Source organism: Maylandia zebra, linkage group LG19, assembly GCF_041146795.1.
Source record: "Maylandia zebra isolate NMK-2024a linkage group LG19, Mzebra_GT3a, whole genome shotgun sequence".
NCBI lineage: Eukaryota > Metazoa > Chordata > Actinopteri > Cichliformes > Cichlidae > Maylandia > Maylandia zebra.
Window position 1 is genome coordinate 17,848,789 of NC_135185.1, and position 19,481 is coordinate 17,868,269.

The window sequence follows — 19,481 nt, forward strand, 5'->3', positions numbered from 1 at the left end:
ATAAAAAAAAAAAAAAAAAAAGCCGGGACTTCCACTGGGGGGGGGGGCAATTGCAAATACTGCAATTAGTGGACAACCCACTCAACCACCTGAGCCAAAACCACCCCTAAAACAACTGCATTAAAGCTGCATTTAACACAGCTAACAACACAAATTCACCACAAGCTCCATGTTTCTTATTTCACGTCACATGATGTGTTACCCACTTGGCACATGGATACGTTCCGGTATTCTGAATGTTTTAATGGCTTTTCATCCACCTTGACTTAAAAATGTTATCAATTTTAATATAAGCGATATTAGAGAGCCAAGTCAAGACAAGTCAAGTTGGCTTTATTGTCACTTCAACCATATACAGTTTAACAGTACACAGTGAGGCGAAACAACGTTCCTCCAGGAACCAAGGTGCTACATGCAACATAAATTTACAACATAAATTAACAGAAAACTCTAAACTAGCTAACTAAGAGGCCTAGTTAGCTGGCTAGCAGAGACAAGACAGACTGACCTAACATAAATTACAACATAAATTAACAAAAAACTATCTAACTATCTAAGGAAGACTTTTTTTTTGTTATCAGACAGCAGACAACAAAGTGCACGTGCAAATGTGCAAACAAGAGCAGCAAGTGACAGTGTGACAAAAAAAACAAAAAAACACAACGTAACATAATAATAAGGTTTTGTGATGATGAATTGAGGTAGTGGAGGAACAGTAAACATTCCTTAGTGTAGCAGCAAAAATTAGGAAGTGCAGAAGTTAGTGCAGAAAGTCCAGTAATAATATTGTGCAAAAGAGCATTTACAGGTTGGTGTGTACGATGGTTTGGTGGTGTAGGTCAGTATGTTTGCGCTTGTGTTGATTAGTCAGTCCAGTCTCAATGTTTTGAGGTAGTTGAGTTAAGCTGAGTGATAATGTTTGTGTGTGTATGTGTGTATGTGTGCGTGTTTATCAGTCAGTCCCTTTTTGCTGAGGAGACGGATGGCTTGTGGAAAAAAGCTGTTGCACAGTCTGGATGTGTGTGCCCGAATGCTTCGGTACCTTTTTCCAGATGGCAGGAGTGTGAAGAGTGTGTGAGAGGGGTGTGTCCGATCAGCCACAATGCTGGTGGCTTTGCGAATGCATCATGTGGTGTAGATGTCCTCAATAGAGGGGAGAGAGACCCCGATGATCTTCTCTGCTGTTCCCACTATCCGCGTACAACACATTGACCAATCAAAAGCTTCAGAATAGCTTGTTTGTTGCTTACCTTTACACTTTATTGTATGACTGATCATTGACAATTTATTGTACTTTGGCCATGTCTACCTTTGAGTATATTTAAAAGGTTGCTTTCCCAGCTGGTCAACATTTTGACAAACTCTGTGCTAACAGAAAGATTTGGGGAAAAGTAATAAAAGTAGTCATTAAAGGCAGTAGTGTTTCATAAATGGTAAGTTTTACATCAATAGCTTCCATTGGAGCATAATCCCCACCCCCCCCAAAAACATCAGAAATGCAGATTTCTAGGGATCTGGCTATATATAAACAGCCATATCAGGTATATATAATTTGAGTAATTAGACCTTTTTTATTATTTACAAGACCTAAAATGCCAGCTCAGTCATGGACATGATCAAGATACTTTGAAAAAGCTGTACTGCAATTAATAGGCAATTTGTTTTTGTTCCTGTATCGTCTTTTGAAATAGTTTTGAAATCGTTTCACAGCAGTAGGCTCATTAAGCCTCGTGCTGCTTAGATACCAGCCGGGAAACCAGCATTAGAAAGTTTAAAACAGCCATGTGGGATACTCATTATGGCTTTGGAAGTTTTGTATGGACTTGGATAATTACCACAATATGTTTTTATGCTCGGAAGAAGATGAGTAATGCGGTTTTCTGCCTTTCAGGCTACTGTGAGGATTCACATTTAGAAACAATTAGATTGTCTTTCTGATACAGGTCGTGGTTTCTGCCACAGCTGTCACCCATCTGGCTTGTACCCTTTAGTGCCAAGCAACATGCCACCAAAATGAGGTAGACAAGAGATGGACTCAGATCCTGAGATTTTCTTGTTTGTATTAAGCTCCACTTAATGAATCTTTCCCTAAACACAGTGTCCCCACAATCACATTCTTTATACACAGAAACTGTCCGTTTTTCAAACACCAAGATTTTTTCGCATACAATAAATTATATTTGTGTTCTTTAAACTGTAATGTAGACATCAATCAGCAGCCCAGGAGGTAAAGCATGACATTTTTAACCCGATATGAGAAAGTTCTGTATATCCAGCATTGCAGAACAACATTATCATTCATATAAATGGTCTCGTCACACTCCTGTAGCTCTGTTTTTGGTCTCTACCATCTCCAAAAATGGACTTGGTTGGTTCACTGTGTCTAAAGCAGCTCCCAGCTGTGTTAGTCAGATGTTTGGTGCTGAGCAGGAACTTTAAGGTAGATTTTAGAGCTTTTTTTTGCCAGAAATAGACAAAAAGGAGAGTCTATTTTAGCATATGCCCAAATATTTTCAGCAGATAGCCACACCACGCCCCCTCTGACTACCACTCAGCTCTTCTAACAGTGTAGCGATTGTCCATGAAGCATGCAACGTCATTATTTTCTGAGGAAACTGGCATCCTGTCTCCGCTTGAACGATGAGACTCTTCTGCCAGGCGAAAGCAGACTAACAGAGGGCTCACCGGCAGCTGTCGAGAAAGATTACAAAAGAAAGCACAACACAAGGCATCACAGTCTCGGGCTGGTGGTGAAGTGGTAATCTGAGGGCAGGCTTATCCAGCTGCCTGCACAGCTTTCTTGTCAAAATAATTTCCTTTTCTTCTTACTACTGGCTGTCACTTATCTGCAGGAAGTAGACACCCTCGTTTAACCCATGCTTCTCCTCGTACAAGTATTCAAGTTGCAATATTATATGCTTTGGAGCTGTTTCTGTTTTGCTAGGCGTGCGCCTGCTGGGTGCATGTGGCTTAATGATTAATTACAGACTACAGGCACACACGGGGGCTTTCCCTGTTTTATGAGCTAATTGTACTGTTTCACACATTGATGTCAATCTAAATTATGTGGACAGTTAAGAAACCCGAAAAAGGTCACACACGTCACAGAAAACTCAAGTGTCCTTGGGTGGTCACATTAGGAGGAGAACTGCACTTGTTTGTGAACTCTTTATCTGTATTTGTTCAGGGAAGGTTAACTGGCTCTCTGTTCCCTTTCCTTCCCTCATAGAGGGCCACTCGAGCCAAAGCCTTTGAGGACTTCCACTGGAGCAGGAATGGGTTTAATCACATGTATTGTACTGGCCTGGGAGGAGACACGGTGTCAGTTTAAGTTACATAAAAGTCTTGAAAATCTAATTTTCCCATTAGCCTCCTTGTGGAGTGTTATGCTCTTACACAAAACATCTTTTTCTGACAGTTTTGGTCGTTTCTGATGAGGGATTTCTATATTTTCAATTAAATTTTATTTATATTGCGCCAAATCACAGCAACAGTTGCCTCAAGGTGCTTTATATTGTAAGGTAGACTCTACAATAATATATACAAAGAAAAAATACAGAAATCATATGACCCGGTATGAGCAAGCACTTTGGCGATAGTGGGAAGGAAAAACTCCCTTTTAACAGGAAGAAACCTCCCAGCTAAGGGAGGGGCGGGGCCATCTGCTGCAACCAGTTGGGGTGAGAGAAGGAAAACAGGATAAAAGACATGCCTTGGAATAGAAACAGAGATTAACAAGTGTGATTCAATGCAGAGAGGTTTATTAACACATGTTGATTTAGAAAGGTGACTGAAAAAGAAATATTCAATGCATCTTGCATATTTTGTCTTTCTCATCATCAAGTAAGGATTTAGCAATATCTCCATATATATATTTATTGGAAACTCAGTCCAATTAAAACCAACTAAATTCAGTCTCAATGGCATAATCAGGCTGTTGAATGCTTGAAATATGAGATTTCTGTAGGTCTGACATTACAGGCAATAAACACTTTTTCCCCTGGTTTAAATCTGCAAACTGCATTAGCCACTGTTCAAGGTGGCAACTTTCTAATTCATAACATCAATCTAATTGAGCTGCTAAGCCTTTTTAGATTTATTCAGATAAGTTGCCTAAAAACTTGGCCTATTGCAGGCATAATTATCCAAGGACACTGGTCCTGCTTTGTTTAAGAGGTACAGATTTTAAACCATGTTTTTAGGAGCTTTGTCCAATGTCGTTTTTTTGATCCTGAGCTCTCAGTTAAAATCAGCTCCTGCAAGTTGCTGCAAATCTGTACGCTAAAAGCACCAACCTTTTGTTTTGGACCGAGTCGTGCTGTTCTCTATCCTGTTCCTGCAGTATGTTTCTTTTGATCCCAGATGGTGTTTTGGCTCCTGATGTTTGACCACAAACCCAAACACATGTACAACTCAATAGGATTATCATGGTTGTGCTGCAGTATCCCATACATGGCTCAGCTTTAACAGCAAGGACAGCTATTTAAGAATTCCCCTCCCGACATGACTGGAATACCTTGGGAACTTGCCAGAGACCAGACTGAGCCAAACGCACCAGCTCTTCACATGACCCGTGTGCCTCAGAAAGCAGGCCCGAGCGTCTTTGCACCACTAACTCTTCAGAAGATATTCTGGGATTCTGCTGAATGTTGACGTCAAGCAGTCGGACCGCACAGAAATTCCCCTTGTCTGCCCACCCAAACTGTGTGGCGTGGAGTGTGCCACCAGAGTAATTATACATATTTCAGCGGTTAATTAAAATGGGTTAACTGATGCGTTTAATAAGCCATCATTTGCAGCACTGAGAGGACGAGCCTCTTTTGTCAGACGGCCAATTAGAGCTCCTGTTGCTGCTCTCTGGGGTGGACTTCTATTAGTTTTGGCTGTATTTTAAAGCATAAAAATAGAAACCTTATTAGCCCTGCTAGCAGTATAGCTGTAGAGATCACAATGTTGGTCAGTTCACTAGTTTGAAATGGCTCAACAACTTAAAGTGTCCTGATTTTTGGAGAATAAAATAAAATACTCCCTCTTTCAAGTCTAAGGTTTCAGGTCATAATAAAAATTGTCTCGTCCTTACCAGATTCTAAAATGATTTAAATCCAACTTTAGATGGACAACACTATACGGCATATTGGATGTTATTATTTATCAAAGAAAAGTTAAGTCAAAATACTGCAACAGAGTGTGAAAAGTACACCCCATAATGCCACAGCTGGTAAAACCACCTTCAGCAGACTTTGTCAGTCTCTCACGTCACTCTCGAGGAATTTTGGCTTCTTTTCAATGGGATTCAGTTCATTGAGGTTTGCAGGCATCTGTTTATACACAGCACTTTTAAGGTCCCACCACAGCATTTTAATCATGTTGAGGTTTGGACTTTGACTGGCCATTGCAGCGCCTTCATTTTTTTCTTTAGTGCTGTACTTGAGATCATTGTCGTGTTGCATGACCCAATTTCAGCCAAGCTATAGCTGCCAGACAAACTCTCTCCTCTATAGCGGAGTTCATGGTCAAGTCGATGACTTCAAGGTGCCCGGGTCATGTGACTGCAAAAAAAGCCCAAATCGTCACACCACCACTGCCGTGCTGACAGTTGGTTTGAGGTGTTTGTGCTAATATGCTATGTTTTTGGTTTTCACTAAACATGGTGATGTGCATTATGGACAGAAATCAGTCACATCTGTCTAAAATTTTGTTGCAGCGGTATTGTGGTTTCATCCCTTGCAGCTTTGCAAATCTAAGCAGTTCTTTTTAGACAGATGACACTTTCTCTTGGTAATCCTGTCCAAACAAGCCATACTTGTTCAGTCTTTTTCTAATTGTGCTTTTGTGGAGTTTAGCATTTAACATGCTGACTTAGGCCTGGGGAGTCTGAGATGTAGCTCTTGGATTGGATTTTTTTTTTGTTTTTGTTTGTTTGTTTTTTTGTTTTTTTTGCAGTGTTGCATAGTCTGACCTTGGGGTGAAATTGGGACATCTACTCCTGTGAAGACTGGTAACCGTCTTGAATGTTTTCCACTTGTTTATATTCTTTTTCGCTGTGGAATGGTGGACTTCAAGTTGTTTGGAAAGACCTTGAGAACAACACATATCTGGATGCTCCAGACTAGAAAGCTGCCAAAACATCTCTGTTTTATAGAGGAGCTCACACTCTCTGAGGAAGTTTATTTGATTGACACAGCGAGGCTGTATTTATCTATTATAAAACCTGCTAAGGACAAGATGATTTGTTTTATTACGTTGAGAAATGTGAAATCATAGAATTTAAAGAATGTCTACTTTCTTTTTTCCATGAATTTGATAGCAGCAGCATCCATTAATAACAAATGTCCTCTTAAATGCTCTTTTTTTTTTTTTCCAGGTAGGATTTTTTTCACACTTTAGCTGATTTCACTATCATTCTCAAAGTTTGGAAAGCTTGTTCATGTTACAAGAGGAGGACATCATAAAACTGGAAAGAGACTGAGAAGCTTGTCATAAGTAATCTCAACTTCCCTTCAGGGTCAAAATATACTTTCCCATCATTTTGGCTGCATTGTGTGTTCTGATCCTTTAATTGAAAGCAACCAGAGTTCCTTTTTTTAGTTCACGTCTTATCTGAGAGACTTCTTCAGATATAAAAACTCTCGGACTCCCACCGCCCACTGGAACAAAAACTTGGTTATCATGACCTCGCACTGCTGAGCAGAGAGTGTTTCCTCTTAGGCACGAGGGACAGAAAAGGGACACACAGCACATTAAGAGAGCACTTAAAATATGTGGTTATTAAACTTGGCCTTGGAAAAGATATTAACCAGGGAGAAGCAGAACAGCAGGAGGAACAACACTGGCGTTCTTTATGTGGCAGGTTTGTCGGAAAAACTCAAAATTTTGTCCAAACATCACATTCGGCGTGCTTCAGACCCAGCAACAGCCTCGGACAAAATCTGGTTCATCCCAAGGACAAAATACACAAACAAGCTAAACAATAAAACATATGCTGTGCAAGAGAGTTTGGGCCTTTACATAGAAACAGCTCCTCAAAGCAAGACTGAGCTTTAAATCTGCACCTAAAGGAGAAAGGACACCATCGCTGAAAAGAGGTGGTGCCCTATAGGACACAAAATATCAGCCACCTATAATGCACTCTTGAAATCTCTTTCCCCATCATTCGCACGTTGACTGCTCCTTAGCAAAGCAGAGCCAGTTATGCATTACTAGCAATACAGCTTGATGGCTACTTTCAGCTCCTTCCTTTCCACAAAGGTAGCTTTTTACACCAGATGCCCTTCCAGACACAACCCTAAAGAGAATTTTCATCTCTGGGTGAAACTGAAGTAGATGCCTTTTTGATTGCTAAATGAACATGTTAACCACTGCACCACTAGAGCCATGCTCACTAACAATATGGTGTAACACTTGTTTGTGCTTCAGCACACTCATGGATAGCAGCTGGTCTGTGTTGTGAGTAATATACAACAGTAGCAGTACAGACTTTGTAGAATTTTACTGCTGTTTATGTGCACTGCTGTCATCTTGGGTTGTGGAGTCTGGGGTGGGGTAGCATTACTCTGACTTTTGGAGTTGGAACTCCAACTCAAGTGGGAGGGGTTTCCAGTTGAAAATTCTGATTGGGAACTTGGTATTTCGGATTTCTAAATTCAAATTGAATGCCCCAAGATTTAGATCTTGGCTCATGTGATCCAAAATTTAGGAGTGGGGGAAGAAGTCCAGTTGCTTTGAATTTTAGCCCTGACTTTGAGAACCTACACAGGCATGCTAAATATAAAGTATCAGCTTACTAACATTGGATAGCATATAACTGTTAGCTTCAAGACCTGAAGATGCAAACGGTGTGGCTGCAGGCTCTGCTTTCTTAATTAAATCATTAGTCTGCAAATGACTTATCAAACAGAGTTAGTTCACATAGATAATAACCACTGTTTCACCTTTTAGCCAGCTGTTTCTGGAATTATATTAAAAGTAAATGTAATGAATTGCTTTGCTCTTCAAATGGCTGTAGGCTAATTAGCTAATGGGAGTGTGTATGAGTCCAAACTCTTTAGTAAAAGCTGCAGCCAACTGCCTCCATCTTTGAGCCACAGAGCTGCTGCTGCATGCCTCTTTCTGCTCCTTTGTAGGTGCAGAGCAGTGGCAGGCAGCTTCCTTTTGGCTGGGGACTGCAGGCAGTGAGCTGGCAGCCTGCTCTCTGACTGTGACATCACTTTTCCAAACACTTACCACTGGAAGGTTGTCCATATATGGAAGAGCTCCACTTTCTCCAGACTGTCAGGTCTATCCCGCTTTCCTGCATTGTGTATGCCTCTGTGTGTGTGTGTGTGCGTGTGTGTGTGTGTGTGTGTGAGAGAGAGAGAGACAGAGAAAGATATAGCCGGTTTTACCTTACAAGGCAGACAGACTTGGCCATCTCTTCACATGTTTGCAGGAGCTTTGTGGTGACTCATCTTTCTACTCACAGCTCTCATACTGTAGTAAATAGATGGATTATGAGATTAGCAGCACTGGGGCTCAGACAAAAGGAACCCCCTTACCCACCTTGTCCAATAATCTATTATTTTTATAGCATGATGTTGGATTTAATTTTGTTGTTTTTACATCTCATTGTTATCCAACCTTGCTCATACCAGGTTGGACTTAAGAATGGACTTAATTCTTTGTGGCATAGAATTACAAAGGTGCAGAAAACATTCTGCACCTTTCTAATTTTGGTTAACATGATAGCATCACACAGTTGCTCCAGATTTGTAAGCTGCACATCCATGATGAGAAGTTTCTGTTCCGCCACTTCCCAAAGGTGATCTGTTGGATTGAGATCTGGTGACTGTGAAGGCCATTTGAATGCAGTGAGCTCAGCTCGGTCCAATAACCATACCAGATTCAAAGTCACTAAAATCAACTTTCTTTAACTTTAACTCTCAGTTGTGGATGGCTAAGTGAACTGTGTCACAGATGCTAATTTCTGAAGTGTTTCTGAGCCACAGAATTGTCCCTGTTTAGTAGGACCATTTTTTTCTTTGTCCACACTCACTAATTTACAACACGTTTGCATGGAGTGTCAGACTGGTTTCATTCATCCACACTTTGCATCATTCTTTGCATTTGCCAAGTGTGATGTGTGAACAGGCATCAGTTTTGGCAATGATTTTATTATTTATGCATGATCTCTCTTGGATTGTGCTTCTTTTCATTTTTAAGCGACTGTACGATCTTATGACCTCCTCTTGGATGTCAAATATTTTCTCCAAACTTTAGTTGGAGTTGGTTCATGTCATTGGATCCCAACTTATGACTAAACAGATTGAAAGAGGAGCTTCGTTCCTGCTGGATAATATCAAAACTGTTGGAAAGCATCTCAATAGTGACCGAAATTTTTAACACAACACCACAACATGAATGCAGCCCTCTTTGAAACCACTCCTTTATGTTTGCTTTACAGTCACACAAATAATTCCAGTTTGCTTAAAATATAAATGTAGTAAATATTTTTAAAGATATCCTGCTTATGTGTTACTGCCTGAACAATAATGAAAACATTTAAAGCAGTACCAGTACATGATATTCTGCATAATGAGGGGACTACTTTACTTTTAATACCTATATAGCCTTTTAAATTCAAAGTGTGGCATTTGGTATAACTGCAATGCACTCTGCAAAACAACCTACCAAAATATGACTGGTCCCCTGGTGCCCCATCCACCAAAGCTACTGGACTGGAGTACTGTTACTTAGACACGTGGTTTTTCCATATTATGCTACTTTCTGCTTTTACCGCATTGCATTATTTTAAAGGTCTTGTTAGTTAGTGTTTTTGCAGATTAATTGCCTTATTGTAGATCAAGCTACAGAACAATAAATAAGTGATTAAAATCATCAACAGCTGGAACATTAAAGAGATACATGCATCAATGAATCTGTTATCATAATCCAATAATATCATTTTGAAAAGTGTTACTGGACATAATACGTGCATTAAATATTGGGAATATATTTGGATTATACAACCTGTGCATTATTAAGCTACTGAAGTAGGATTATAGGTTTTACTTGCATTAATGCATTTAAAGTTTAAATGCATTAAATTCTCCCTAGCAGAACAATTATCCAACATGCCTTCTTGTGAAGCTCCACTCTTCACATAAGAAGTCTGAAACAGGAAACAGGGCTGCACATGAGCACGAAAATCATGTTTACTATGCCTGTTTTCTACCATAATTTTATTTCTGTTTTCAATATTTTCTGGGGAGCCCCCACCGCTGAAAAAGAAAAATATCTAGAAACGCCCCTGTTTCTAGGTTACTTTCCTCTACTTCACTTTGAATGCACAGCTTTTAATTTTACTTTTTGATACTTTGACTTGCGGAAAGATTATTACCTCTAATTATTTAAATAAAACAATTGAAATTAAAAAAAAAGTACACTTGTTTTAGTCAGATTACAGGCCGAAAGATATTTGGCTCGACCCAGGCAGTCAACCTTGGTTATAAAGCCTCACCACTGACAGCCCAAGCAGCCAGTCTGCTTCGGGGAGGCGGTTTCTGAGTCCCAGAGGCGTCCAATCGGATTCCTGGGTCTGCTATCGATTCCAATTTGTCTGAGGCAAAGTTTTTGCGTCCGTCGCTCCTCGATACTAGACCTGCCTACTGAGGGCTGAATGCTCCTGCTTGGGGAAAAAAATAGAGCAGATAGAAGAAGAAGAAAAGAGGCAGAGTTGGAGGGAGAGAGAGAAAAAGAGAGCGAGAGAGGGAAGCCGGGGGTGGACCGTTAATTTCATCCACACACCGTCTTGAATGCGTGGAGGAGAGTAGACTGAGCTGCTGTAAAAAAACATCACCTCGCCGAGGACCGGAGGACTTACGAGACAAGCAGAGAGCGTCTATATATAAAGCTTTATATATACATGTATAATATGGAACACTATGATGAAGAAAATTACTATATGCAACAAGAAGATGACTGGGATCGGGATCTCCTCTTGGATCCTGCATGGGAGAAGCAGCAGAGAAAGGTAAGGGCTTTGACTTCCTTCTGTCTCCCGTGCGGAAGTGGGATTGTTGCCTGTGATAATAATTAGGCTCTAATAACACAGCTCATTAATATTATCGCCACACATCCGCTTGGATGTGCACTTGGCGACTTTGGCTCCAGATCGATCCGTTAGTGGAGCCAGCAGACAACCAACGGCAGCCCCAAAAACCAGCTGGCAGTGGCTTGCTTTAATTATCAGGCTCATTATCGCGGCCAAAATCACCTGTACGGCTTCTTTGGGTACTTTTAAATACGGCTCCAAAACTTTTCTCGTCTACAGATCTCGGAGAGACTTGCGGATATCCCGCAGAGCTGTAGACGTATAGCGACCGTGTGTAGGAACAGCACTTTACGTGAAGCAGGAGGGAAAGCGTATGAGGAGGGACAATTAGAAGGCGGACGGGACGGCCACTTTTTCAGCGCAACAGATGTCAGCCATGCGCTTGACTGCATATGGTGTGTACCTGGCCCCTCCTGTCATCTGGCTTATGATGCGACGTGGATTAGGCCATGATTAACAACCCGGGGATGGAGTGTATTTGTGTGAGAAGGGGGGTAAACTCACCATAATTCCCTCCGACTCCCCTTTATTTAGCCATTTTACGCGCGGATTCTACGTATTTTCTAGCGCCACTAACAAAGGAGTACTTGTTTCTAGTTAGGAAGTTGTTTGCGGTGTTATTACCAGTGATAGAAAGTTAGCCATTTGACTTCTGACACTACTTTTCTTCCCCTTTGAGTGATTATGAGCGCTGTAACCCGAACTGCACACGGTTTATATTTTCAATAAAGAGCTTTAAGACGTCTTAACAAGTCCGGATCTTCTACACGCGTCTCCCAGCTGCTGCTCGTTTTCCAAATGGAATATGAATGGTCTGTTTCGAGAATGGGTGCTACTTTTCCCCTCCCTGTTCCCCATACTTGTCCTCTGCTTTGAAAAAGGGGGAAGAAAAACGCTGTGGAATCTGAGTAAGCTGTGGTTTGGTTTGGGCTGGGCTTGGATGGGAGCAAGCGTGCCCAAAAATGGTAATAATCGGCCCCTCTCGCTGCTGTTGGAAAACTTCTCCCCGAGTTTCTTTCTTGCTCTACGAAGCTCTCGGCTTCTGGTTTCCTGGATTATGTCATCGGCAGGCTGCTACCGGTCGAGAGCAGATAAAGGGGAAGTAAAGGAAAGGTATGCGGGGTTGATGTCAGGTGTGAACAGTAGACCGAAGTGCTTCGGACATCAGTAGGTAATTGTCTCCTGCTGGTGCTCCTTTAGGGGCTTTTGGTATATAAAGGTCATCATGCAACAAACGGGCAAGTTTCACCTGGCTGTTTTGTTCTGCCCATATCGCAAACAAGTCAGAATTTGTGGTGAAACACTTGCCTGTGAGAACCTGCACATTCCTGTGCCTGCATGGCCCTCATTGATCTAATCATCCAGCAGAGAGCAAGGATATTTATTCATGTAAACTTCCCCTTGTCTGATAGAGCACTGATGATGGGTTATGTTGAGGTCTGACCAGACACAATTGCAGACTGAGAGGGATCACAGCAGCCCCCACCTTCCTCTGCAGGCCTGCACCTCTGTCCTTTGCCCCAAGGAGGTCATGGATAACTGTCACACGCGTGCACACGCAGCACTGAAAAATTCCTCCCAAGCTTCAGCAATCAGCTCTACTGCTGATGTACAGATAACCAGGAAGCCTTTCAGTCTCTCCCTCATAACTTTCTTTATTCTGATCTTAGTGTTTAAGTGCTTCAACATCTAAGATGTTGGTCACTGTACTTAAACATAAAATGAAACGATAGCTGATTATTTGAAGGTTTTTGCTGTTGTAGAATATAACTGGAGTTATCTAAACTCACTGTTGTTTGGATACTGATACAGACCACCAAGATGTGATAATTAGGTGGATAAAAATTTACAACCAAATTAATTCTCTTTGGGTCCAAGTGGCCATATGTGTCCATGCTGGGTGTCTCTTTACTGTTCAAGTGTCTTTTAAACTTTTTAACAGTGCAAAAGTACAAAAAAAGAGCACATTACACAGGTGAGGGCTTTTTTCCAGGCTCTTTTGCAATTCACTAACACACACACAAAAGCCTGGCGTGTCTGAGAGTGCTTAAAATATTTGGAGTCCGATACAAGTCTTAACCTGACTCCCACGCACAAAGATATCTTCTAATCTTGAAATCCTAATGTCTTTGCATACCCAGGTGTCTGCTGCCCTCTGCCAAAGGTTACATGAAGCTCACATATTGTCACCTTTATCACATGATACATTCCTTAGTGATCACTCTGAGTGAACTTTATCGTCGCGCTCCTTTAATTTTTGGTCATTTTAATTTTTGGTCATTTTGTTTTTCTGTAGCTGGAAGGTGGAGTTCAGGTGTTAACTGCTCTAGCTAATTTGTCCAGGTTTGTCCTTATAAGGGTATGAGCTGCAGCACGTTCCACCAGATCTGCCTGTAAACCTCCCGCCTCCTACTTCCCATCTCACACACCCCTAAACTCTGTGTTCCCAACCCACACCCACATTCCCCTGGCCAGACTCTACAAGCCAGGTCACAGATCAGAGTCTCTGATCTCACGATTTGTTCACCTTCGCCAATAAAGTGGAGACAGACGCAGAGCATACCTGTTCTCTGAGGCAAAGAGCAGAAAAGTGGTGTGTCTCTTTAATTTGTGATGACTGCCGGCAGCAGAATCAGCGTGCTGATCAATAGATTTCTCTGAATTGTGATGTCAGAGAGTTCATGTGCTATGTGGCCAGGAAGGCTTTGCAGAGGCTTGCCTGTCTGTGTGATGCATATGTGGGAAGTGTCTGTAAAGCGAATCAGTCACCACTGTGATCAATCAGCACTGGGCGTGGCTGTCACAGGCAGCAGACTTCCCAATTCGGCACCCTGACCAACATCCACGTACAGTCACTCAACCTCTTCTGGAAGAAGTAGCACGATTAATTTGATAAGCAATAATTTCAATAACTGAAGTAAAAATTTCAAAGATTTTCCCATGTGGCGATGTGCTGAGTGATTTCCTTCACCATACATGGATATTTTAGTTCTGTATATAAGCAAGTCTGTTGGCTGCTCGTGTCCTAAAAAACATCAAGTTTCATCACTCAGGAAACTGACTCAACACATGAATGACGGTGTGACGTTTTACTTCTAGTAAGAAAACCTTTAAGAGATGAGTGTTTTGTTCCACACTGGCAGCTGTTTGCTACATTGCATAATAGGATGTGTAATGTCAGCTCTGGCCACCTCTCAAAATGCTTCCTGTCATCAAATTCCTCTGTTCCCATGATGCACCTTTCCAAACCCTGTTTTTTTTTTTTTTTTAAACAAAAGGAGAAGAGTGTCAGATCGTTGGTGACAAAGCGGTGGATGTCAAAAGAGTAAAAAAACCCTCCAGCCACCCACCTTCCTCTCTGTCTCTGTCTCCCAGGCAGCTCTGCTCTCCACACTGATCAAGGCGTCAAGTGCTGAAATGTTGCTCCTCTTCACTACATAAAACATGAGCAGGCTGAAGAGTGTGTCACATTTATTTTCCATTTTCAGTAAACTGCCCGTCTGTGTCATGTGATGTTTTCCTTGCTGCGGCCTGTCATTGAGCCCTGATGACCACTGCCACCAAGGACTGCACTCAATCATATGATTAAACTCACATGTGCTTATCATCGTTTGTGTACATGAATGATATTTTGAGCCAGTAAAATGTCATTTTGTCAGTGACCTTATGAGAGAAACAGTTATAAGTCTTATAATAGCAGTTAAATGAAACACACGATAGGACTGAGATATGCAGAAAATATGAACAACAAAAGAGAAAATGCTTTTTTTTTTTTTTTTTTTTTTTTTAAACTTGTGAGGGTCAGTTTAGGAACATAAATTTACACATGTGAATTTAGTTTGTTTAAATATACAATACAATCTAATAATATGGATAATATTTGCACTATTTCCGGTCTACAAACACAGAAACAAACACACACAGTCAATGGGAAGAGTTGTTGCTCAGCCAGCTTTGAGGTAAAACATTCCCAGCATGTGCTTTGCACAATGTGCAATAGTCAAAGTTATAGTGTTAAAATATGTCCACAGTCATGGTTTAACATGTGAACAAATTCAGGTTATCCGCTTCCTCGGGGTGAGACAGGCTACAAAAAAATACAAGCAAAGACATTTTCTTGGTTTATCCTAAACCGTTTCCAAGTTTGGAAGATGAATTTGTGTTAATGTTCTTTATATCTTCCTAGGAAAATGGGAAACATTTATTAATATGTATGTAAACATGGATTTAAATACAGAATATAAGGTAAAAACAGAGTTTTAAGCGCTAATGAGCTTGAAAGTCAGTATTTGGTATGGCGATCTTTATTCTTCACGCAGCCTGAACTTTCTTAGGAAAGTTTTCTTCCCTTGATGATTCTGATTACGAGACTGGACGTCAGTGGAAAAAGCAGCCAAAGACCTTCAGAAAGCCTGGAGAGCTATTGCCAAGGTTAAGAAGACGAGATGTGACATGTTGCTGGGATGTGTTAGCCACTCTCCCATTTCTGTGATGTATCTTTATATTTAGAGGACTTTTAAAAAAAAAAATAAACAAAAAAAAAAAACTATTGCGAGACTGTGAAGTCCCGGTCGTTTCTCCGATGCGGCCTTTATCTGATTCAGAGATGCTTCAGGGAAGTGAGCAACCTTTTGTCTGTTTGTCAGCAGGAGGCAGTTCAGCATCCTTTTCTCAGTCACTTAGTCATCTGTCAGGGTGGCTGCAGCTCCCCGTGAAGCACTAAAAAGTCTCAAAATTCAATATGTGAGTGAAAGATATCTTATTAGAAGACTCAGGAACTCCCAGGTGGATCCTACTGTTGTGGTTACTGCCGCCAGACTATAAATCCCAACAGGGGCTCCCAGGAGAAGCAGTCATGATACCCCGGTCACGGCTCTCAGGGCTCTGTCTCGTTTTCTGTATTGATGGGGTCACATGCTGACACCCAGGCTGAGAGCGCACAGGATCATCCACTCTCCCCATCATAGGAAGTTTTATGTGCGTGCTCCTAGCTCAGCTGGAGGGGTGTGCTCAGAGGAGTTGTGCAAATTTTATATTCCAGATATTAAAGAGCAGATGTTTTATCTTGAATTGAAATGCAGTGGTTTAATGACACAGACGTGTTTATAATTTTGACTGAAATAGATTTTTATTCATGAAAGAAGCATTTACTGTCAACCTGTTGAATGCCATATGCACGTTCCCATGAAAAACTGAATGTCTTCCATGTTTCTTCCAGTTTTCTCATTTGGGATTCAAACCAAAAACAAGATTCCTGCCATGAAACTGCTTCCTTTCTTCTTTTGTAAAATCTTCCTGTAAACTGATCCGGCGTGAACGCAATGTGGGTTTGATGGAGTCTGTTTCATAATTAGCTGAAACATCTTGTTATCTGCTGCTAATGAGAAGCTTTCAGTCTGGAGGAAACCCTCTCCTCTTTATGGCCTGAAGCTTTTGGTGGATGTACGGTGTGTCAGAAGACTGACCTGTGTCTAATGACTCTTACATAACCCCACTCTGCGTCTCAAGAAGGTGTTTTATTCTGCTGGGGCTTTAGTTGGAGGACTGGTGTCACTGTTTGCCCAGGAAATGTCAAATTGAAGGAGCTGTTTTTACTTTAATTGCTTCTTATGTGATGTTCCCTTACTGAGTTCATAATTTTTGGAAGAACTACTGGATGCACTGGCACACAGTTGGACATTAATGGTTCTCAGATGTAACTCAATGAGTTTTCATGATTCCCAGCTATGCTATGAAGTAGGTATTGTCTGTATCTTGTGAGTCTGTGTGTGTTTGTCTTCAGGGGAAAGTTGAGACCTGACGACACCTTCTTTCTTCAACCGCACAGGCTTTTTTGAGTTTATATTGACTGGATTTGTCAAGGAAATAACACTGCAACTGTGCAAGGTAAAGGCATGAAACTTTGTTAGTTCAAAGTAAAGAGTGCTGGAATCAGAGGGGCAAATGTCAGTTCCCACTTTATGTCTAGTTTCCTTATGAAGTGCAGGAGTATTTTCTCAGAACTCACTGGCATTGTGGTGGGATCTTTTTTCTGGCATGAGTGTGCTTTAGGTCCCTGCATTTGGAGCATTGCTTAGTGTTTAGTTTTTTTTCACCTGAATTTTTCCTTGGATACAGATTTTCCTGATCAGATGCTGCTGGAAGAATTAGTTTAAACTTGAATATCTGAATAGCCATGTGCAGCACTGTGGATGTATCTCCTCTGTGTGTGTGTTACCATGCAGTGAGAGCCAGCGACTGAGAGAGTTGTTCCCAGCTGTCTGAAGAAAGAAGGTCAGACCGCTGCACAACTTCTCGTCCGTTCTTGGCCTGCAAAAACATTTCCATGCTGTCGGTGAAATTCTCATCGCTGAACAGTTTCTCCTTTATTTGTTTCAGGAAGGTGCATGCTAATCTATCCTCATCCAGCTGAACAGTACATCTTAGTTTGTAAGAATCCACTGTTTGAAAAGTCAAATGTGAGCAATTACCAGGCTCTTATCTGAGCAGCTCCCAAAGGCCCAGGCCCTGATGCAAATTCTTGACTTTTCTCTAGCTCCAAATTTAGAAACGTTGTATATAGAAGTCAACCCCAAGCCATCGGTCATTAAAACAGTTTCAAGACCCATTGTTCGGTGAATTTTAATTACTTAGTTTCACGGGTTTGGATACGTTTGACTGCTTTGCTTCATTTGAAGTTTCATGAATGACAATTAATGCTGCATAGACTGCAGTTTGTTGTTATGTGTACATTATTGTAGCCTCTTTGAGACCCCAGACTTTTTAGATTCTGCATTAACTCTGAGCTTTGGGGTCAAGGTGCTTTCCTGTGGAGACGACACTGCCGATCCCAAAAAAATAAATCTGCTCAATACCCAATATGCAACCATGTGTGGATCCACTGCACACTTATGATCACATGTTTTCAATACCGTACGACCCAGAGGGGCGTTTATAGGTGATCTGTCTGCATGTTTCCAAGAATTTTTTTTCATGCACCACATGGGAAGGATGTAGTCGAGTCTTTCTTCCGCTAATGCTATTAATCACACCACATGCATTCTCAAGTGCATGTGCTGACTGCTTTGAAGCCAGGAGGGGGTTTGTACTGTACTCAGAAGGTCTGTGCACATGCTAGTGTATTAGCTTTAAGCCTCCTCATGGGAGCAGCTGTAGTGCGTTTCCTATACAGAAAAAAAAGGGGGAAAAAAAGCTTTGAGTAAACAGACACCATGGTAAAAACAGGGCGCAGGCACACCTTTCCATTCATTCATCTGTGTGGGTGTAGCTCAGGGGCAGAGAAAGGAGAGCATGGGGGGGAGGAGGCAGTGAGTGGAAGAAGAGACTCGGACAGAGGAGCTTTCAGGGCTTGGGACAAAGAGAGTGTGTTCAAGAGGCCGTCTATTGTCACATTGTCAACCTGGATTCAATAATTCATCATCATCAGCAAGGTTAGAGTTTGAGCTATCAAATGACTTCCCTCTTCAGGTGCTTTAGCTTACCATAAACACTGGAAACTGGGGAGACGGCTAACCTACACCGATTAATAAAAGAGAAGATTTGTTTCTATTCCTCAGTTTTTGTAGAAGGAAAAAAAAGATGGTATGGTACAGTCACATGGGTCCAGAGACTGGTCAGTGACCACCTGCTAACCACCAGTTATGAGGGCAAAAATTAGTATTCCCCAACTGGTTGCCGACAGTCGCTGTGGAAAGCTTCATTCATCCAGTCCTAGAGCAACTGCAAAAAGTGTCACACCCTCATTGTGAAAGATTTTGCCCAGCGATGTCCAGCAACTGCTTGACAACTGGTTGGGAAATACATGTTTTTCCTGAGAGAAATGTGGTTGCCAAGCAATCTCTAGCTAAGCTAACCAAGCTACTTTTTTATTTTTTAATTTTTATTTTTTACATTTAATAGACAGACATGTAAGGCATATAAACCTCCTCATTACATCTATACCAGATAGCAGGTAACCTTGTTTTCTAGAATTTGCTTTTGAGTTCTTCATTTAACATTGAAAGAAATGGTAAAACAGGACTCATAGCACTTAATGACCAGCTGCAAAGTTTCCAGACTGAGGGGAAAAAACAGGAAGGACATTCCTAATTAGCAAACTAGCTAAGAACATGGTCAAATTAAATGGATTTCCAGGAAGCAGTTTGCCACCCTTTTTACAGAAAAAATTTTTTTTTTTCTTTATCAAAAATCTGCTTTTGCTGATCACTTCCCACATGATGTAAAATTGTTTCTTGGATGGCTTAACTGATTTTGGAAGCTCACTGACAAAGTGGATGTGAAAAACTCATCAGATATAGGGTTAAAAACAATCACTACAAACATCATTCCATAACATCAGCTTGAAACATCTTATCCATCATATTATATTTTCTTTTTCATTCCTTTCATCCGT

At 41.2% G+C, this 19,481-nt stretch overlaps 1 protein-coding gene across 5 annotated transcripts in view; it reads left to right on the plus strand.

The window, feature by feature from the left end:
- Positions 1-10,601: 10,601 nt before the first annotated feature.
- actn1 (actinin, alpha 1) overlaps positions 10,602-19,481 on the plus strand; it is a 57,065-nt gene continuing 48,185 nt past the window's right edge. For 3 of the 5 annotated variants that reach the window (XM_004539927.6, XM_004539929.4, XM_076877560.1), the window contains exon 1: positions 10,603-11,008. In XM_004539927.6, the coding sequence (XP_004539984.1) occupies positions 10,901-11,008 (108 nt within the window). In that variant the 5' untranslated portion in view covers positions 10,603-10,900. Of the gene's footprint in view, positions 11,009-19,481 lie in introns of all 5 variants that reach the window. The other 2 variants (XM_012921482.4, XM_004539930.5) reach the window with 1 other exon arrangement.